Source organism: Cavia porcellus, unplaced genomic scaffold, assembly GCF_034190915.1.
Source record: "Cavia porcellus strain 051 isolate PalLab524CR breed Dunkin Hartley unplaced genomic scaffold, mCavPor4.1 scaffold_32, whole genome shotgun sequence".
Taxonomy (NCBI): Eukaryota; Metazoa; Chordata; class Mammalia; order Rodentia; family Caviidae; genus Cavia; species Cavia porcellus.
Window position 1 is genome coordinate 25,959,708 of NW_026947515.1, and position 20,964 is coordinate 25,980,671.

At 47.6% G+C, this 20,964-nt stretch overlaps 3 protein-coding genes across 12 annotated transcripts in view; 2 read left to right on the plus strand and 1 right to left on the minus strand.

Annotated features, from left to right (window-relative positions):
• The first annotated feature begins 128 nt into the window (after window positions 1-128).
• Mettl23 (methyltransferase 23, arginine) lies at window positions 129-4,650 on the plus strand. 5 transcript variants are annotated; one of them, XM_003464871.5, is made up of 5 exons: window positions 129-439; window positions 2,012-2,116; window positions 3,844-4,081; window positions 4,165-4,249; window positions 4,335-4,650. In XM_003464871.5, the coding sequence occupies exons 2-5, from the start codon at window positions 2,033-2,035 to the stop codon at window positions 4,507-4,509; spliced, it is 582 nt and encodes a 193-aa protein (XP_003464919.2). In that variant the 5' UTR covers window positions 129-439; window positions 2,012-2,032; the 3' UTR covers window positions 4,510-4,650. The 5 variants fall into 5 exon arrangements, with proteins under 5 accessions (XP_003464919.2, XP_013002531.1, XP_005001466.1 ...); XM_005001409.3 differs by lacking the exon at window positions 129-439 and adding an exon at window positions 449-748; XM_013147076.3 differs by lacking the exon at window positions 129-439 and adding an exon at window positions 809-1,472.
• Window positions 4,651-5,043: 393 nt separating this feature from the next.
• On the minus strand, window positions 5,044-7,933 carry Srsf2 (serine and arginine rich splicing factor 2). Of its 4 annotated transcripts, none has more exons than XR_010045026.1 (4): window positions 7,572-7,933; window positions 7,114-7,424; window positions 6,025-6,130; window positions 5,044-5,485 (listed from the first exon to the last, which is right to left on the minus strand). XR_010045026.1 is itself a non-coding variant. In XM_063241716.1 (3 exons), exons 1-2 carry the CDS (start codon window positions 7,931-7,933, stop codon window positions 7,121-7,123), a joined length of 666 nt encoding a protein of 221 aa, XP_063097786.1. In that variant the 3' UTR covers window positions 5,044-6,130; window positions 7,114-7,120. The 4 variants fall into 4 exon arrangements, 2 of the variants coding, with proteins under 2 accessions (XP_063097786.1, XP_063097787.1); XR_010045025.1 differs by adding an exon at window positions 6,740-6,843 and having other exon boundaries at window positions 5,044-6,130; XM_063241716.1 differs by having other exon boundaries at window positions 5,044-6,130.
• Window positions 7,934-8,426: 493 nt separating this feature from the next.
• Window positions 8,427-20,964, plus strand: part of Mfsd11 (major facilitator superfamily domain containing 11) — a 30,721-nt gene continuing 18,183 nt past the window's right edge. The window contains exons 1-9 of one of the 3 annotated variants that reach the window (XM_013147080.3): window positions 8,427-8,781; window positions 9,861-9,916; window positions 11,475-11,582; window positions 12,291-12,370; window positions 12,480-12,576; window positions 13,616-13,674; window positions 14,336-14,480; window positions 18,059-18,099; window positions 18,660-18,716. In XM_013147080.3, coding sequence (XP_013002534.2) covers window positions 11,476-11,582; window positions 12,291-12,370; window positions 12,480-12,576; window positions 13,616-13,674; window positions 14,336-14,480; window positions 18,059-18,099; window positions 18,660-18,716 — 586 coding nt within the window. In that variant the 5' untranslated portion in view covers window positions 8,427-8,781; window positions 9,861-9,916; window position 11,475. The other 2 variants (XM_013147079.3, XM_003464924.5) reach the window with 2 other exon arrangements.

The following is a 20,964-nucleotide window of genomic DNA, read 5'->3' on the forward strand; positions in this document are numbered from 1 at the left end:
GGTGGAGCCGTGCCGTCGCCCCGCCCCCCTACAGCCAGCTTCCGGCGTGCGCACCGCTTCCGGGTGCGCACCGCTTCTCTGCTGCCCTCTTCCGGCTTGGTCCGCGCAGGGCTTCCCTCTTTTATCCGCTTCAGGCTGGTTGTGCGCTGTGTGCGGCTGCGTGATCTCCCGCGCAAGGCCTTTTCCTTTTCGCGGCCTGGTTGTAGCGGTCGGGCGGGGCGGCGCAGAGCCACGTGGCGTCCCGGAGGCGGCCACAGACGCCCCGGCATCCCGCTTAAACAACCTGGCAGCCCGGCGACCACTTAGTCGGCTGCCCTCTGACGCCCCTGCGGGCGAGCGCCGTCTCCCTGGCTATGTGGCCCGAGCCCAGCGCTTCCGGTTCTCGGGGGAGACGGGCTCGGGAGCCGAAGGTCCTGTGCTGGAGATCTGCGTCCCGCAGGTGCGTGCCGCGGCTCCTACCGCGAGGCGAGCCTGTACCCTGTGCAGCTCTCGGCTGATCTGGTCGGGGTGGCGAAGCAGCGAGGTCCTCTGCTCCGCGGCTTCCCACTTTTAGGTTGGCGCCCAGAGCCGAAGGTGTGGGATGAAGCCCTTTAGCGGATTAAATGTAACAGGACGCCTGAGGACCTAGCTAGGCAAGGGTCTTCTCCACGTCAGATACATTTTCTTTCGGGAAAGTGGCATTCTTCATCTCTGATACTATCCTTGGTAAAAGGCTTCTCAGTCCATCGGTTTTGAGTATTGATCGAAGGTATGCCAAAAACTCCTTATCGGTGAGCTATAGCCCCAGCCAGTATTTCTCTGGGTGCCTAAATAAAGTTTCTTGGGGTAACCCTAATGCGGGGAAAGGGCTTTTGGACTGCGCTATATCCCCGCCATTTGTTTATTTATTTATTTAGTTAGTTTTTTTGAGACAGAGGCTCTCTGAACCCAGGCTGGCCACTCTAACAGAGATCCTCTTGAGTGCTGGGATTACCGGTGTGTACCACCACATCTGGCCCTTTATTTTTTGAGACAGTAGGTCCTCACTAAATTGCCAAATTGACCTTAAACTTCCTGTCCTCCTACCAGAGCCTACCATAGTTCTGGGATTGGGTACTTTGCCCCTTGTAGCCTTTTCTGCCGCCACACCAGGAGCGGTTTTATTGCTAATACCGGGTGCTTATCCCTTTTTACTTGATGGAGACAGTATTTTGCAGTTGAGGAAACCAAAGCCCTGACAGATTAAGTACTTGTTTGAGGTCACACAGCCAGTGGTAGATTACAGATGAGTCTGAACCCAGGTAGGCTTATTCAGAACGTGAGCTGTGACTGATACCTTGCCTAAGCGGCATACACTAATGAATCAAGCTGCCCAAAGCCTTTGAGGGCTGCCCTCCCTTCCAGCCTCAGATTCGGCCTCACTCACCCGGCCTCACTCACCCATCCCAGGATGCCTTCAGGACTGTGCACACTTCTCGCCATTAGCATACCTTGTAAGTTCCACTAGTGTCCAGTGGCTTCCTGTTGAGCTTAGAATAAATTCTGAACTTAGTGCCTGCTCAACAAGACCCACAGGTCCCTCCCTGCCTTACCTCTTCAGAGCCACCCCTTACCATACCAAGGGCTACCCAGTCCAGCCACAAGGGCCTTTGATTCTGTGCAGCAGCCGGTCTTGTGGTCACCTTGCTCCATCCCATTATGTTCTTAACCCTGTTTGTGGCATTTAGCACTCATCAGAAGCCTCTTGCTTACTTATCTGTTGCCTTGGTCCGGTAGGATTTGCACTCTGAGCGCTCATCCCTGGTGTTGTGGCTGTGGATTCTCAGGCACTGGAAATGCTTGTGCATGCATAGAGAGCTGTGAAGTGTTCATTGCACTGCATTGCAGCTCTTCCCCCCCCCCCAGCTTGGGTCCTAGAGAGGAGAGTGGAGTTGTCATTTTTATAATGGATGCCAGTGCTTGATGCTGGTCACTGTACAAATACTCATTTCCAGCAGGCTTTTATGACACACATACAAAAAACACTTTCCAGGTCCTGCATCTCCAGTATGGCATGTATGTCTGGCCTTGTGCGGTGGTCCTGGCCCAGTACCTCTGGTTTCACAGAAGAGCTCTGCCTGGCAAGGCTGTCTTAGAGGTATGGGGGGCCCTGCTTCCAAAGTACTGGGTTATGTTCAGATGCTCTGCACACTCGTTACGGGGCTTGCTTTAAAGCAGGTGCTATAGCCTCTTGAAAGGTCTGGGAGCTAGAGAAAGCTTTTTATTTTTTGTTTGTATAAAAAGTGATCGTCAGGGGGCTGGGGATTTAGCTCAGCAGCATAAGCGCCTGCCTTGCAAGCAGGCAGTTGTGGGTTCGATCCCTGGTACCAATAAAAAGGAAAAAGACAAAAAAAAAAAAAAGTGATAGTCAAGTGACCCCCAAAGCCTAAAATACACATTTAGCTACTTCCAGTTTGATGACTCCTAAAAGCCTGTTGACTTTCTGGCACTGGCAGCAGTCTGTTGATGGACTTCACCGCTGAGCTAGGTCATTAGCCCTGGGTAGCTTATTAACAGATTTCACAAGAGGTCTATGGGCTTGGGAAGTCTAAGACCAAGATCCAAATGTGGCCTACAAGACTGCACCTTCTGTGTTCAAGGTAACACTGCAGAGCCTTTTGTTTTTGAGATAGGGTCTTGTGTTGTTAAGGCTGGCCTCAAACTCATGGCAGTCCTCCTGCCTCAGCTTCCCAAATGCTGGGATGCATGGACCGTGCCTTGCTTCCAACGCCTTTTTTTTTTTTTTTTTTTTTTGTCTTTTTCGTTTTTATTGGTACCAGGGATCCAAACTCACGACTGCCTGCTTGCAAGGCAGGCGCTTATGCCACTGAGCTAAATCCCCAGCCCCTCCAAGGCCTTTTTGTAAGGGGCACTGACTGACCGGAGAGCACCGCCTTCATGAGCACCTCCAAGGCCTACATCACAATAGTGTTTAGGCACGAAACACTACGTAGGTATAACTCTTTCCATTGCAAAGGCTGACATTAGCCTTAGGAGACACCCCTCTGAGGTCTTCTCACCACTCACTCCACCTCACCTGGGTTTGCTGAAGGCTTGAAAAGAGAAACCTTACCATGTGTTACAGAAATAGTGCACATTCTTGCTGATTCTTGGTTTTTTTACTATTCCGCCTAAGACATTCAGAAAGATTATCCTTGCCCATCTACCCTCAAACTAGAAAAACAGCAACCTTGTCCATGTAACCGAATTCCTTATTCATTAGTATGTTTACAAAATTTATCTTGACTACTTTCAAGGCCCTGTTAGAAAATCCCTTTATCGAAAGCTGTTACAGACCTAGAAAAAGAAAGAAAAAGCAATTCACTTTAGGACACCACAGGTAGCTAAAAATGCCAATTTCCCCGGCTGGCACCCTCTGGAATTGGCAGCTTTTAGATGCTGTGTGCCGCATTAGGCTCTTTTTATCACTGAAGAGCTCAAAAAGCTTTGCCAATTGGCAGCTCAGAAGGCTGAGCGGGATGCATCATTGCAGTTGGAAACAATGCCCTTCAAGGTGAAAATTGGTATAACCTTTTTTAGCATTGTATGACCCAATAACTCATCAGGAAGGAGTCAACTTTTACCTGACAGGTAAAGCCTAAGTCTAAAAACCCAAACCAGGAATATAGCCGCTGCCTTCCAGGCTAGGATTTATTCAGCTCCATTTGTACCTCCTTTTAGGGTGTCTTTCTAGGCCTACTTGCCAGTAGTTAGCATGCCATATTACACTTTCGTTAAATAATGCAACGACAGTTATCTAAGACCAAGTTCCTTGCCACTGCAAGTAAATCTTAATTGCCATCTTTTTGCACTTTTTAAAACTAGATTGGAGCTGGAGTGAGCCTTCCAGGAATCTTGGCTGCAAAATGTGGTGCTGAAGTGATTCTATCAGACAGTTCAGAGCTTCCTCACTGTCTAGAAATCTGTCGGCAAAGTTGCTGGATGAATAACCTGCCACAGGTGGATGTTATAGGGCTGACTTGGGGCCACATATCCCAGGATCTTTTGGCTGTGCCACCACAAGATATAATTCTGGCCTCTGATGTGTTCTTTGAACCAGAAGGTAAACTTTTACTCACTAATAAGTCTGACCGGAGGAACCACAGAATAAAATCCATTTTAAAAATGCCTCCCCCTCCTCCTTAGATTTTGAAGACATTTTAAGTACCATGTACTTTTTGATGCAGAAGAACCCCAAGGTTCAGATATGGTCTACCTATCAGGTTAGAAGGTATAGATCTGATTTACTTATATGTAATTTCATTAAATGCTAAAAGGGAAAATAGGCATTAAGCTTTAAATTTTTTTCCTTTCAGTGCTGACTGGTCACTCACAGCTCTGCTCTACAAGTGGGATATGAAGTGTGTCCGTATCCCTCTGGAGTCTTTTGATGCAGATAAAGAAGACATAGCAGAATCTGCACTTCCAGGAAGACACACTGTTGAAATGCTGATCATCTCCTTGGGGAAGGCCTCTGAGCTATGCCTGTAAGGTGTTACCTCAATCACTACAGCTTCCTGGCAAGATGGAATGAGCTGGAAGATGAACAGATCTGCTGGACTTGGGCTGTGTTACCTACACAACACTAATGGGTAACATTAACCATGCAAACTATTAAAGCACAAAGTAAAAGGACTTGAGTTATTCTTAACCATTAAGCATAAACCAGGCTGAGAAGGGGTTATTCACCACCTCAACAAAGTGCTAGCTTAGCAATGATGTCAGGGTGTCATCTGGCATTTATACTTTAATGAAGGAAAACCAGGTATTAGCATTTTTGTGGGCACTGGGAAATGGATCTTGGGGCTTTGCCCTTGCCAGGCAGGCACTGTGCCAGAGTTGTACCCCCAGCCCCTGTACTAACATTTTACTGTCTTTATGCTGTATAACATCCATGACGAACCTACACTATGTGCCGCATCAGGCTCTTATCACTGAAGAGCGTCAAAAGCTTTACCATCTATGGCTATACACCAACAAAAGTGCACATAACTTTCGAATAAATGCAAAAAGAGCACAAAGACATTCTATTAACACCAAGAAAACATTTTAATTAAAACTACAGAAACAATGGTTATAGTACAGAATATTCATAAGCAAAGATACACCATGTTTTAAGTACTTACAAAGTTACAAACCATTTGTTTCCTTAACAATTTCCATATTTTAAGTTCGTACATGAAGATGATCAGATTTACCATTTTGGGGGGAGTAGGGGGAAAAAAAGGTGTATTTATCACCAGCTAGATGTGCTCACTGTATGCTCCGTTATTTATATGCAAGGCCCGGGTGACTGGAAGTGCAGTTGACAGGCATTTTAATAAACTGGACAGCCATTTGTTTCTGCACGACAAGGCATCTTTACACAGGAGCAATCGGGAGAAAACAGGAAACAGCCAAGCACTCTGCACTGCAACACGCCACCTTAACAGCTAACCAGCATTACTCAACTGCTACACAACTGCGCCTAGTGCACAAAAATACACAAGAGAAGAGATTAGAATTGGGTTTGGTAAGCGGTCCTTTCAAAAAAAAAAAAAAAAAAGAAAAAAAAAATAAGAAAATAAGAAAATCAAGTCTTTTCACCTGAAAAGTCCTTATACAAATTTGGGTTCAGATTACCATTTAGGTCTGAAAGTCAGTAACATATAAACAAATTTACACTGACTTTTGTAGGTTTTTAATTTTAAGGAATGAAGGCAATGTTGAGTCAATCTCTTCACAGCTTTAGGCTGTGTGTAATGGCTGCACACGTTCCCTTAAAAGTCAGGAGGCCACAAATTAGGTTACCAATCTGTTTAATTTCAAACAAAAGAAGTCAGCACTATATAAACAAAAGGAAATTTTACCTCAAATATCCAATCCAATAATGAAATCTGAAGTCGTTCACCTCACTAAATTACAAGAAATTTGAATAACAGCAACAAAATGGCACATAAAATGAAGTTTGCCACCTGAGGCAAAGTTTAAAACAAGTAAAAAGTTAGACAAATGTTACAAAATAACCTTTTCAATAGCCAGTTGCTCTTTCCAAGGACTCTCCAATGGACCGATGGACTGAGTTCGTGGTCCTTTTTCCCAAAGTCCTCTGTTACGCTGCTTGCCGATTTATCTAGGTTTGAAAAGAAAAAAGTTCAGTTTACCTTCCCTTGTAAAAGGCACTAAAGCGCACATGGTTTCAGTTTTCAGGTATGTATTCACTAAGGCTCTGGTGAAACAAATGGGTTACAGTAAGGTTCCACCCAGCCATTAAGTTTTGAAAGGCCCAATTAGAAAATTTTCAAAATCAGTATTTACAAATTTGAAGTTATCATTTCTTGGCCAAATAACCAAGGTGGGGGGGGAGGTAGGGGTAAAAAGAAAAAGGGGGGGGGGAAAAAGGGCTGTATCCAAACAAAAGCAACGTGAAATTAGATTACATTTTAAGAAATCCTTTTCAAATGAAATATTTGGCAATCAAGGATGTTTTTATCCGAGCTATTTAGGGCCCTTTCCTTTTAAAAAATAGGACCAAACAATTTGAGAGTTAAAGACACACTATCCTTTCCCCACCCAGTGCAATACCTGTAGACTTTCTTTTGGCTTTCCAAAAGTTCATTGCTTCAATTGCAATTCCTTTGCCACATCCATTAGAATATGATGTCCCAGTCAGTACAACGATAGTTGAACTGATCGCTTTTGCTCTAACAGGATAGTGCATCTTTAACATTTAAAGACAAACCTGCTCCAATACACGCCCACAGAAACTGGTCCCTGGAGGATCAGCCAAATCAGTTAAAATCTGCAATACTGGCCAATATTCTTTTAGCAAACAGGAGACCGCAGCTTTAAAGGGGGAAAATGCAGACGTTGGATAAAAACAGCAAGAAATAATCATTTTCATTCATAGGTCTCAAAACAGTTCACGAAACAGCCATCATTATCTAAGCTTAGCACTCATCCTTTCTGCAGACCCCTCTTCAGCATCACTCCCAAAGCCGAGTCACTTCATAGCAGCACTCCCAACGCCGGAGTCACCTCCACACTAGCCGGCTACGACCTACTCCACTCCCCACTCTCGAGCCAGCCTGCGCCTCGGATCCCCGCGGGCATTACCATTCGCTCACGACGACACGGCTCCTTCCTCTTCGGGAGACTTGGGGGGGCTCTTGGACCGCGACCTGGACTTCGATTCCCTCTTGGACACTGGGGGCGGGCTCCTGGACCTCGACCTGGACCGCGACCGCGACCGGGACCTGGACACCGACGAGGACTTGGACTTGGACCTTCGCGCCGATCTGGACTTGGAGGTCGAGCGGGAGCGCGAGCGCGTGCGGGACCGAGACTTGGAGCGGCTGTAGCGGGATCGGCTGCGGGATCGCGATCGGCTCCGACTTCGGGACCGGCTGCGGCGGCGCCTCCGGGGGCTGCGGCGGGACGGGCGGCGCGGCACTCAGTGCAGCCCCGCGGATCCGAGCCCGCCCGCCCCGCCCCGCCCGCCCGCCCGCGCCGCCATTATCTCGCGGCCCGGCGCCATTTCCCGGCCGCCAGCGGGGACCCGCCCGCCCGCTCACCTGCGGCTCCGGCGTCCGTAGCCGCCGCCCCCGTACCTCCGGGGGGGCGGCCCGCGGCGGCTGTGGTGCGAGTCCGGCGGGCGGCCGTAGCGCGCCATCTGCACGCGCAGCTCGCGGCCGTCCAGCACGGCCCCGTCCATGGCGTCCATGGCGTCCTCGGCGTCGCGCTTGTCGTGGAAGCGGACGAAGGCGAAGCCACGGGACTCCTTGGTGTAGCGGTCCCGCGGGATGTACACGTCGCCGACGCGCCCGTACTTCTCGAAGACGCGCCTCAGGGTGTCCGGCGAGGTGCGGTAGGTCAGGTTATCAACCTTGAGGGAGGTCATGCCCTCCACGTCGGGAGGCGGGCGCCCGTAGCTCATGGCTGTGGAGCGGCCCGGGCCGGGAACTGGCGCCCAGACGCTAAGGCTCCGTGCGGGCCCGCACGCTCTGACGAAGCGGCGGCTTCCTCAGGTCGCGGCGGCGAGACACCGCGCCTCTCCCCAGTCCGTGTTGGTCCGCGTGGGAGAGGTGAAGGACAGGCGGGACGGCAGACGAACACCGCAGCCAGGCGCACCTGAGCAGCAAATGAGCTGGCGCCGGCCCTGCGGCCTCTTATATCTCCGCTCACAAAATGGCGCCCGCGCCACCCGGAAATGAATCATCTGATTGGCTCTCCTCGCCTCAACGTACAACGTCGCTCCCGCGCCGCCCGCTCCGCCCATTGCGCCTGCGCAGAGCTCGGCGGGCGGGCAGAAAAGCGCGCAGTCACGGCTGGTGAGAGGGGAGGAGGCGTTTGCAGGCGGTTGGAAAGCCCGCGAAACGCATTCTGTCGGCGAGGCAAGGCGAGAGCGCTCCGACTAGTGGAAGAAGGCGGTGCCCGTCACCTGGGCCCCGCCTTTTCCATGCTATTACCTAAGCTTTCGGCTCCACTTCTGCCCGCCTTTCCTTCCCGCCTTTGTCAATGGGATACCCCTATTCCTGTTGACTTATGTTCCCGGCTTCCTCAGGCCGCACCCCGTCACTCTAGACTCCCTTCCACAACTCTGGATGGGCTTTCGCGGGGTTTCATTGCACAACCTCCTTTGGCTAGATCACCGCCCCCGAGCCCCCAGAGGCGGTATGAGTTGTGGCGAGATCTTCGCATTACGCGTGCGCACACGAGCCGGCTGGACTACTACTCCCAGAGGGCGCAGCGGCCGTAGTCAGCTGACTTGTCCTGTGGCCCGCAGTGAGTCAGGCCTAGTGGGCGGGGCCCTGGGGCCGCTCAATTTGTCCTTGCTCCTAATCCCCCGCGGGCCCCTCAACCTGGAGCGGCTGCATTCTTGGCTGTCTTCCGGTGTTGGGCTCTTCCTTACTCGGATCGTGTCCCGGGAATGTCCTAACGGGGCTCGCTGGGGGGACTTCACTCCACGCCTGGATTGTGAATCGAGAAGTGGAAGTTGACAGTTTTGCTCCCGTGCTCCCGGATCTGCCTCTTGCCTTCGCGGTCTTGTTTGCCCGGGATTGTCAGTGGGCTTGCCCGGAGGAGAGCTGACCGTCCCGGGCCGCTGCTGACCTCCGGCAGAGCGGAGCCAAAATGTCCCCGGAATCCAAAAAGCTTTTCAACATTATTATTTTAGGAGTTGCTTTTATGTTTATGTTCACTGCCTTTCAGACTTGTGGAAATGTGGCGGTGAGTTGGAATCTGTTCTTCCTGTTCTTCAGCACTTCTTCCTGAAGTGCATGTGTCAGTGCATTCTGAAACGATTATAAACTTCGATGATATCGAATAGCGTGTGTAAATTGCATCTTCTGTTTTGTCACCTAGCCTTTCTCATGTTCTATGATGGGACTTGATTTCATGTCAGGTATTTCTCCTGTGTTAACGTTTATTTCTCCGATTTGATGTGGGATTTGTGTGTTGACAGTACTTTCTCCTTTTCTGTACTGAGCTCCGCGTTAATAGCCAGGTGGTTAAAGTAATAAAATCCAAGGTACAGGTGTGGTTGGTCGTCGCCGCCTTGCCAATCGTTGGTTTGCCTTCTCCAGTTCTGTCGCCCGTTTTCCTCTCAGACTGGACGTTTGGCATTAAGTATTGGATATTGCGAATCTTGACATCTTTCTGAGTGCTTGGAGTCGGTCTTTCAAAAGAGAAAAAGGATTTTTTTTTTTTTAGTCTTTTTCGTTTTTATCGGTACCAGGGATCAAACTCACGACTGCCTGCTTGCAAGGCAGGAGCTTATGCCGCTGAGCTAAATCCCAGCCCCTGGGAATAAGGATTAAAGGATTGCAAAACGTGTTTGTTGATTAGCTTTGTTTTCTATACAGCAAACTGTCATCAGGAGCTTAAATAGCACGGATTTTCACGGCAGTGGATATACCAGGTATTGTACTGTGTGCTTGATTTTACTTTGCATGTAATGGTAGTTGCTTCAGTTCCATCAGAATCACCATCAATAAAATACTGATTGACTTTAGGATGGCTTTTTTGTCTTCTCAGTATCTAGACTACAGTACTCTATTTGGGACACAGTGCGATTAAAGGTGATCAGGTTTTAGTTTCCTGTGAAATTAGATTGGGCTTTAAATCCCGGCTTCATAACTAGATTGTTAGGTTAGCCCAGTTTCTTTGCAAAGAGAGTGGATATAAAGCACTTGGCACAGTGGGTGACATTTAGTAAGTGCTCAGTATTGTCACAATTACATTTTCCCAATTCGAAACAGGCATTTTTTTGTGACTCTTAAGATATTTTGTTCTCCTGTGTTAGTAGTCGCCCAGCAATTATAATTTCATCAGAAATTTTAGGTTTTTGTTGCTTCGTCTCAGTTCTACAGATGAAAGTGAAAAGACCTTCACAAGTCACTAATACCTTGTGATTGTAGCTGAGAGTGCAGTGTGTATGTGTGTTTGCATACAAACAGATTTCTTTAAAAATGTAATTGGCAAATAAAATTATATATATTTATCTGTAAAACAGTGTTTTAAAATAAGTATACATTGGTGAGGATGTAGCTCAGGATTTGAGAAATTGCCTAGCATGCCCAAGGCCCTGGTTTCAAGCCCTAGAACTCTAAAACAAGTATAAAGAACACATTTGATATTTGAGAGACTGACCAAAGTCAAAGCATATTCTACTTTGAGTTTACAATATTGACTAGTAAGTGAAATCAGGACCCTCGAAAAGGTAAAAAACAAGATAGATGTAGTAGTAACTGAAAAACATTCACACGAGACCATTATTTTGAGTTAATAAATTTTGGATTAAGCAAGTTACAACTCCATGCTTGTTATTTATAGTAAGAAAGTATGCAGTTGCCAGAGGTTGCAGGCTAATTTATGGTGCAGCCTGGTTAACTTGAGCCCCTGGAGAAAGAGTGCCATTCACCAGCCACCAAACTGCTGGCAACATGGCACCTTCTGAGAGCTTCAGGCTTGAAAGAAGAAATATCTCTGCAGTACTTGGCCTAGCACGTGTTGTGTGGTAGCTTTATTATAGCCTGTCAGTACACTGAAAATGTTGTAGGCAACTGATTAAAAGAAACTTCTGAGGAGACTTCGATATTTTGTGCACGTTATTTAGTTTAAGGTGATCATAATAAATCTTGACTGAAGAATATTGCTTATCCTCAGGAACCTAAGTAGAGTTTTTTTTTTCTTTCTTTTGCCTTTTTTTGGCCATGCTGGTATTGAACACAAGGTTTTCTACATGCTAGACAAGGGCTGTACTACTGAGCTGTACCTGCAGCCCTAGATAGAGTTCTGCTAGTAGAATTTTTGAGCTGGAAGTGGTGGTTCATACCTATAATCCCAACTCTTGGGAGGCTGAGGCAGGATTGCTATGAATTCAAGGCCAGCCTAGGCCATATATCTATTATCTATATCTATATATTAAGAAAAACAGTGCTTAAGAGCTTTTTCCCTTTTGTGTGTTGTGTGTGCAGCATGGCAATTATTTATGGAGTGTTCTCTGCGTCCAATTTGATCACGCCATCTGTGGTCGCCATCGTGGGCCCTCAGCTCTCCATGTTTGCCAGCGGTTTATTTTACAGGTGAGTAGCACACTCTTCTTCCACTCACTTCCAGCATCTTCGAAGCCCATAGAAAACTTCACAAGAACTTGCAGGCTTAACATGAACAGAATAGAAGCTGGTATTTTAAGGCTCAGCTCTCTGCTTGTTGCTCAGAGGTACAGACCATTCTAACTAATGGGGTGTATGCAGGTCTGCTTCTGTCTTACTGTAATAAATAGTATCCAAAGAGCTCTTTTCATGAGGGTTGAAAAGTAATCTTTCCTTCTACCCAGCAAGTTGACTAATGGAGATTCCAGTGAAGTAATAAAATGCTCCTGAACTCTGGAGCTGCCCTCTGTCATTTACTAAGCTGTTCGTAGAGGCCACTGCAAACCTGTACACTTTTGACAAATTTGAAATAGGGTAAGAAATTAACAGGTTGATGGGCGTGGTGGCACACACCTGTAATCCCAGCACTCAGCAGGCTGAGGCAGAAGGATTGCTTAGATTTCGAGGCCAGCCTGGGCTACATAGTGAGCTCAAGGCCAATCTGAACTACATAGCAAGATCTTGTTTCAAAAAACAACAAAAAAAGGCAAGTCACATTTGTCCCTTTTTTCAAAGCCGAGGAAGCCGTTTACAGTTGAATTTTAAGAGGAGAACCTTCAGAAGTGACTCCTAGAAGGATACTTGACATTCTGTTTCAGGTATCATTTGACCGTAATACGTTGACCTGTTATATTTTAGCATGTACATTGCCGTTTTTATCCAGCCTTTTGCCTGGTCCTTCTACACGGCGTCTGTGTTCATTGGAATTGCGGCGGCTGGTGAGCATTTTGATTCTACCTGTTTCCTGGTCTGAGGGTGTCATTGGTGGGCTCAGCATGTAAAACCGGTCACTTCATTCCCTTGATAAACTTCTGGTTTGAATTTTAGTACTTTGGACAGCGCAAGGAAACTGCCTGACAATCAATTCAGATGAGTACACTATTGGGAGAAACAGTGGAATTTTCTGGGCGCTCTTACAGTCCAGGTAATAACCCTTTGGAATGCAAGGTGTCGTTTCTTTTTTGGTCCCATCACTTACTAGGTGTTTGTTTCATTGAAAATTCAGGTCTTCCATGTTGTATGCCTTATGTTCCTTGCTGACTGCAATACAGATTCAGACTTTTATAGATGCTTAGAATGCAGGAGACTACCTCATTGGAACATAAGATTACTAGCAGAAATATTAACTTGCATGTTTTTAGCCTCTGCTGTGTTTCAGGGACTGTTGGATTCTACATAATTTTACAGAATCCCCACGTGAGTTGAGAAGGTATTCATTCTATGGGTGAGAAAGCAAAGACTAGAAGGAGAGTAACTGAGCCAGTTTATACCATCAATACCTGGACTCCAGCAGCCGTGACCTTCCCATGGGGCCTCACTGCCTGGGAGCTGTTAGAAAATACATTAAAATTTAGAGCCAAATCTACACCAATGCTGAGCTGTACCACACATTGCATATTTCCTAGGAGGAAGGTGGAACCCATCCTGCCCAAGGCTGTTGGGTTTCAGAAATCCCAGGGCTTTACCTTCATGGATCCTTGTCCAGGAGTTTGGCTTCAACAAGGCTTGGTAAAAAACATTTCATTTTCTGGAGTTGTAGAGCAGGAAATGGTAGTATAGATGAATGCTTCCTTCCCTAGGAGAGTATGCAAAATAAATACCTGTTCAGATGCAGAGAATGGCTTAGTTTAGATTTTTTTCATAGCTTCTTCAAAAGACTTTTAAAAGTAGCATAAGCTTGTTTCCAGTAATCATTTGCTGAGTGCCACTGAATCACGTCTCACAGTGAGTCAGGGCCGTGCAGGGGAGGGCTGCTCTGAATCAGTTTACATCACATGCAGGGAGTCTGAATTCTGTCTGGCTTGGTTACTTTCTCAGAAAGAGGCTGGCGCTGAAACTTTGAGGTAACCTAGGGCAGGTAGTCTATGAATTGCGTCCTCTCTCTTTCTCAACAAAGTATTGTCTTTGAAAACCATAAGTATTATAATAATTTCTAGCAACCTCTCTCCCTTCTCTCCCCTCAGCTTGTTCTTTGGAAACCTCTACATATATTTTGCCTGGCAAGGGAAAACCCAAATATCAGGTTTGTGTTACTCATTGTTTTGTTTAGATATGTTCAAAGTGTGTTTGAAGTGCACAGAAATGTCACTGGTGCTTTAGTCAAGCTTTGTCCCGATGAACTTTGGTACCATGTCTTCTGGGTGTTCGCATTTGGAAGCCTTCTCCTGGGTTTGATGAATTAGACTCGCATTGTAGATTAGGGATCCCAGAGTGTGAAGAAGGGCATGCAGTGAATCACCAGGAAACACTTGAATGCTCAATTTTGCTGGCCATCCAGTTCTTTGACTAAAATAATGTGATTGGATTTTTGTGCTATTTTTCTTTTGGCTTGTTAGTAACTCTCTAGCTAAAGGACAGAAGTGATATCACCTCTCTCTAAATTTTTACTGATGCATTAAAATAAATATTTAATGAGGAAGTATTTTGCCCCTTAGAAACAATCTTCAACATAATAGTAACTCAAGGTGAGTGTGGTGGCACACACCTGTAATCCCAGCCCTCTGGAGGCTGAGGCAGGAGCTTCCCTGTGAGTTCCAGGCCATCCTGTACTCCACGGTGAGTTCGAGGTCAGCCTGAAGTACGTAGAGAGACTCTGTTTCAGAAAGAAACCCCAAATAATTATGATTATTGTCATTGAGGAACTGTCTACTCCATGCTATGTGTTTTTCCTCTTTCCTCTCCAGAGAGTGACCGGAGAACAGTGTTCATTGCCCTAACAGTGATTAGCCTCGTGGGCACCGTTCTGTTTTTCCTCATTCGGAAACCAGATCCTACAAATGTCCTTGGAGAAGATGAGTCTTCCGATGACCAAGACCTGGAAATCCACGAGTAAGAAATGGGGAGGCAGTCGTTCTCCAGTTCAGACAGAGCTGCAGGGGATCCAGCCCAGCGGGACCAGCCTGCCTGTCCCCACTGCTCGCTGGTTGTCTGCTGGTTACCACAGGTAGACAGGCGGGGAGCGCGTTCGGACAGAAAAGGAAGGAAGGTGAAGGGGGAGCATGAGGAGGAGGAAGGCAGAGGTCACCTGAGAAGGGCGAGAGAGCAGGGTTTGCAGGAAGCAGGGCTGCGGCCAGTCTTGCCTGACGCTGCGTGACCCGGCAGTGAGAGCCTCTCGTCTCCAGGCCTGTGTTTCCTCGCTGCTTCAGCAACTTCTCGTGTGTTTCCCGCACAAGGACACGGTGATAAAGTGAAATAGAACACAGTGTTTGCCCGAAGCTCCTGTTTCTGTCAAGCCCTCAGGTTCCTGTGTTCCTCAGGTTCCTGTGTGCCCCACAGGCCCCTGTACTAACCGTCCAGGTGGTTTCCCCACTTGGGAAAGCCCCACGAGCAGCCTGGCACCCTGTGTTTCTGTGAGTACTATAAGTTACCTGAGCATTTCCATGGCAATGCTGTTCAAAACATCACGGTGGTCTCTCTGCTGTCATCTAGGTTTGGGTAGGAAAAGAGAAATCCTTCTTTGCCACCCTCATTTTGTCTTGTGAATTGATAATTATGTGGATTGTCCCATAGCTTTTAATGTGTTAAAATTTGTGCACTGAACATTCTATGTTGCTTTTTCCATTCAAAAAAGGGCCCAGACGCTCCAGCTGTGGAATCACATGTGAATCACTTAGTGAATACACTAAGTTTGCCTTGTTTATTTAAATCAAGGGAGAAAAAGCTGGGCGTGGTGGTACACATTTGTAATCCTAGCATTCGGGAGGCTGAGGCAGGAGAATCCTTGTGAGTTTGAGACCAGCCTGGGTTACAAAGTGAGCTCAAGGCCAGCCTAAACGGCATGGCAAGACCCTGTCTCAAAAAGACAAAAAATAGATAAATAATAAAATAAAGCAAGGGAGAGGGGGATACTTTGGGTGCATGTATGTATGTGTGTTTACACATGTATGTGTTACATATCTACACATGCAGACAGTTATGTGCTACATAACAGCACCCCAGTCAGTGACTGACTACATGTGTGACTGGGGTCACGTAGGAGTCCATCACCTGTCGAGGACAGTGGTGCAGTTCCTGCGAGCACGCTCTTGATGTTTGCATACCGAAGACACCTGGGGACGTGCTCCTAACAGTGCCAGCCAGTTGTGAAGTGACAGTCGCTGTCTACTGGGGAGGAGAGGATTGCACACCCGTGATCGGTGCCGTTCTCAGCAGACTGCTCACTCCACTCTTAACTCATCTCCCAAGCGCCGAGGTTCTGTATCTCTGTTCTCTGAATAACGCCCCTTGTGTGGCAGTTTTTTTTAAAACCACAAAGCAGCAAGTTAAGCTGTCCCTGTTCCCGTGGGAATTCCCTTTACAGTGGGCAGGATGCATGCAAGGAGGGGCCACAGTGAGCCTTCGGGGGACCTGGAGGAGGGCGGGTGCCGAGAGTCGGGTGCTGAGGGGAGCGGAGAGCTGAGGCTGGCATTGCTGGGTCGGCAGGAGAGGACGAGATAGGCTCCTGCTGCTAGAGAAGGTGGAAGGCGCCGGAGCAGGGAGCAGGAGAGGTGTGAGAGGCAAGGTCAGGGTAAAAGCCAGTGAGGAGCTACGGTTTACCCGAGGTCTGACTGGCAGCCATGGGAGCTGTAAGTGGAAACTGATACCCAAAGATCCCTCTTAAATAAGGCCGTTCAGAAAATGGTATAAAGCTGCAAATAGCAGCGCAGCATCCCTCCTTCATCTCAGGTTCCTTTCTGGTTTCTTGGTTTCTTTGACAGAATCATGCTTTGTACTATAGGTTGGCCTTGAATTCACAATGAGGTGGCCTAGGCTGTCCTGGAACTCCTGACAGTCCTCCTGACTCAGCCTCCAAATGCTGGGATTGCAGGCATGTACCACCATACTAGGAAGCAGTCTGTGGTGGTGCATGCCTGTAACCCCTGCAATTTGAGAGCCTTAGGCAGGAGGGTTGCAAATTCAGTCTCACCTTGGGCAATTTGGCCACTTAGCAAGATCCTATGTCAAAAAATAAGAAAGGTCTGGGAATGCAGCTCAGAGCGAAGGCTATGGGTTCAGTCCCAGTACTGGAAATATCAGTTAATGAATAAATAATAAAGATCTAAGACGACTAGACATGGCTGGTAGGGCAAAAAATTGTAATCTTTTAAAAACTTTCAGCTCACTGTGGTGGTGCACCCCTGTACTCTGAACATTCTGGAGGCTGAGGCAAGAGGATCACCTTGAATTGAGGCCAGCCTGGGATGCATAGTGAGTTCAAGGCTAGCTTGAAATATATAATAAGACTGCCAGAAAACAAACAAATAACAAAACAAAACAAAATATCTTTCTCACCATGTTACTATCAATTATCCTTAAATTTAAAAAGATTATACGTAAACTACATTATCTCACTTAACTCCTGCAGCCAGGTGGTACAGTCCTTATTTTCCAAATGAGCGTGCAGGTGCCTGTTTGTAATTCTGGCACTGGGAGGCTGAGGCAGGACGATTTTAAATTGGAACCCAGTCTGGGCAATTTGGTCATTTAATGAGACCCTGTCTAAAAGAAAAAGTTAAAAAACCTGGAGCATGGAGGCACATGCCTGTGATCCTAGCATAGAGGGTGAAGTTAGAGGATTACCATGATTTCCAGGCCAGCCGGACTACATAGTGAAACTGTCTCCATAAAAAATAAAAATAATTGGTTACCAAAGGACTAGGATGTAACTTAGTACAAGGTTCTGAGTTCAGCCTCTGGTACCACAAAACACACAAACAAATGAGGAAGTAAGACTTAGAGAAACAAAGACAGTTACTTTTCTCATTGCTGATGCAGAATACCTGGTGCCAGTGAAAGAAGGAAAGGTTTATTTAACTCGCAGTTTGCAGAGGTTATAGCCCGTTTTTAGCTGGCTCCATGGCAGGGTGGCACAGCAGAGGAGCATCTCAGAGGAGAAATGGCTCATGGCGGGCAGAAGGCAGCAGAGCAGCAAGGAGGGCCCCAGCGCTTAGTGCAGCACCGTAACCTAGTACCCTGCCCCCAGCACTGCACCATGAATCAGTCCCAGCGTCACACGCTCTAGATGCAGCCAGTGCTGAAAAAACCCCACCGATGACCACATGAGGCTTTGGGGACATTAGAGACAAGCCAAAACACACCTAAAATATTACAGCTATTTAATAAGTGATAAAGCCAGGGCTTCGACCCCAAAGCCGTATTTCCAATGGGAAGATAATTCTGCATCCCAACCACGCTATGCAGAATGGTTATTTTCTTTGTTCCTTTGCTTGTGGGCAGCACTTTAAACCCAGTCTGTAAAGCAAGGATCTGGGCCACGCAGGATCCCCCGGCTCACCGGGTGCGCTCATCAGGCCGGGAGCACAGAGCTCTCTGAACTGCGGTGAAGATGGGCTGGACATGTAGTAGCTGGGAAGTATTTTCCTCTTTGATTTTCAGTAAGAAAAGGTTATCTTCTTTTATTTTCCCAGGTCTGCCCAGAACAATATGACTAAGGCAGTGGATGCGTTCAGTAAGTATTCTCTGCTTCTGAAATGCAGGAACCTCCAGCCTTTGCCTTCCCCTTCCCCTGGGAACTTTGGATTGAGGCCCTCAGTGTTTCCCTGCTGCCAGAAGCACCACTCTGAATACCTGGGCTCTGCTCCATAAATGTCTCGGTGCGTGGGGGTGGAAATGGGGCCGCCCACCCCAACAGGTGCGGAGGGTGGGAGCCGAAGTGTGCTGGAATCTCCTGGGTGGGGAGCACACAGGGAGTTTGGGGGAGCAGGCAGGACCCAGATACTAATAAAAGAGTCATCCCCATCCACCAAGAGATCCCCAGGCCAACCGATTCTCTGCGACTCCTGATGGAGTTTCCTCTCTGCAGCTCTTCCAGCTCTGGGAGTATTCTGTTCTGCAGCTGTTATTACTAACTCTGTGTTAGAGAGGAGAGACAGAGGCTTAGAGAAGCTGAGAGGCTTACCCGGGGTCATCTGGCTGGTGGGTGTAGGCTGAGCTGGCACTGGAGACCACGCTGTGATGGGGACCCAGGAGTTGTCAGAATGCACATCTGAGGTTCCTTCCTTCCTACAGCTTCTGCCCTTCGCCTTAGCTTCTTTGTCTGCCCTGGACAAACTCCTCCCCATACAGGTACGCCCCACCAGGAGCAGGATGGGCCTACACAGGTGCCTCTGGCCCCCAGGACCCTGATGGTTTATAGGTTGCCTTGGGCTAGTGGGAAATTCTTTTTTTTTTTTTTTTGAGACAGGGTCTTACTATGGCTCTGTAGTTCAGACTGACCTTGAACTCCCTATGTAGCCCAAGCTGGCCTCTCATGGTGATCCTGCTGTTTTAGCCTCACAAGTACTGGGATTACAGGCATGCACCATCAAACCCAGCTAGAAATTCTTGATCTAATCATCTGTAGCCCAACTCTGAGGATGCTAGCAAGCTGCCTTAAGGAAATCCTGCAGTCTTTTTAGTTTGTTTGTTTTTTCGGGTTTGTTGTTGTTGTTGTTGTTTTGGTACTCTGAATCGAACTCAGGACCTGCGCCTGCCGGGCAGGCACTATGCTATAATCCCTGGTCATTCCCTTTTAGGAAGGGCCGATAGGTGTGGGGGTCTGAACCTTGCACACAGAATACATAATGGCACCAGAGCTGTTGTGTTTGTTTTTTGTACCTGGGATCAAACTTGGGACCTTGCACTTGCCAGCCAGTGTTTATGCCACTGAGCTGTGTCCCCAGCCCACCACAGCTGTTTTATCCAACTTTATTTTATACATGAATTGTGTTTCAGGAATGCACTCATAACATTCACTGCACTACTTAAATGGAATATAGCCCGATCCCCCGCCAAGATGGGCGTCACCACCATTCACTGTCTGGCTTTTGGTTTTGCAGGGCTAGAAACTTGTCTGTCAGAAGAGCTGTTATTGCTCAGAGGAATCAGGGAAAGTGACTCTAATAAAACTCAAAAGAAATTTCAGTATAACAAGTGATGAAGTGAGCCCTTTCCTGGCAATTCCTTGCTTGTTCTCAAGGACCTAGAAAGCCCTTTGGCTTCACTTGGTGAGTTTGCAGTTAGTTAGAAAGGGGGCATAGGTGACTTCCCCTTTCCAGTGGTCCCCAGGAATGTGAGATGCGGTTCAGCTGCTCTGCTCCGGAGCACAGCAGTCCCGCTGGGCTGCGGAGGGCTGGCCGACTTCAGGATTGCCTCCCTGGGCCGTCCAGGCTCTGCTGTTCTCTGCGTGTGAAATGAGACCCAGGCTTCTGTGGTAGATCAGTATCTTGCTGGGTTCCACCGGGGGAGGAGGACAGGCTGGCAGACTGGCACAGAGGAGAAGGCAGCAGCCAAAGAAGGCAAGGCGAGCGCATGCAGCATAGCAGAGGCCTCAGAGTAGCGGGGTGGGCGCAGGGTGAGCTCTGAGGTGGCCAGCGAGCGGCAGGGCAGGAAGACGCACGAGGCTTTAGGTCACCGGTCTGTGGGCCAGGGTTTGGGTTTTTGTTCATTAATCAATCCTGACAATCCTCCTGAATGTGCTATGAGGGGGACTGTGCAGAGACTGTTTCTACTTACCAGCTAGAAATGCTCAATTCCCACAGTCATTAGATAAATTTGATGGTGTTCTGGAGCATTCTTGTGAGGTTTTTAAAATTTATTGAGTCTTAAAAAAATGAGACTAAAGTTCCTGTGCTGGGATAAATGTCTGAAAACAGCCATGAGCATCTTTTAAAAGGAAGTGAGAAATTTATCCTGATAATCTTTAAAGCATATTATGAGTTGATGAGAAAACACTGGCATAGCAAGGCTGGAACAGATTCCAGGTCACACCCAGGTGTAAACTCACACCCATGTATAAACATAGATGCAGCCCTTGTGAATCTCAGGTCAGGCCAGGTAGCTTACTGCGTAGCAAACCACAGGTTCCCAAGTGTGTGGTGACTATTGCTATAATGCCTGCATTTGGGGGCCTGAGGCAGGGGGAAGACCAGCCTGAACTGCATAGCAAGACTATCAAAAAAGCAAATGAAAGGAAAGAAAAGAAAAATACAGGCTCCCTATTCACTTCCTGATGGAACTCCAGCTAAAGATTAAAAAGGAAATAATGAGAATAATTGGAGAAAATGCTGGGAAAGAAAAATGCTGGTGCTGAGAAAACTGGGTTTCCGCTGCCAAAGGTCAAAACTAGACCCGTACCGTTCACCATACACCAAACTCAAATCGAAATGGATCGAAGGTCTAAACATTAAAACAGAAAACACTGGCCAGGAGTGATGGTGCATGCCTGTGAAGTCCTGGCACTCAGGAGGCTGAGGCAGGATCACTTCAAGCTTGAGACCAGCCTGGGCTACAAAGTAAGTTCAAGGCCAGCCTTGGCTGCGTAGTGACACAACCC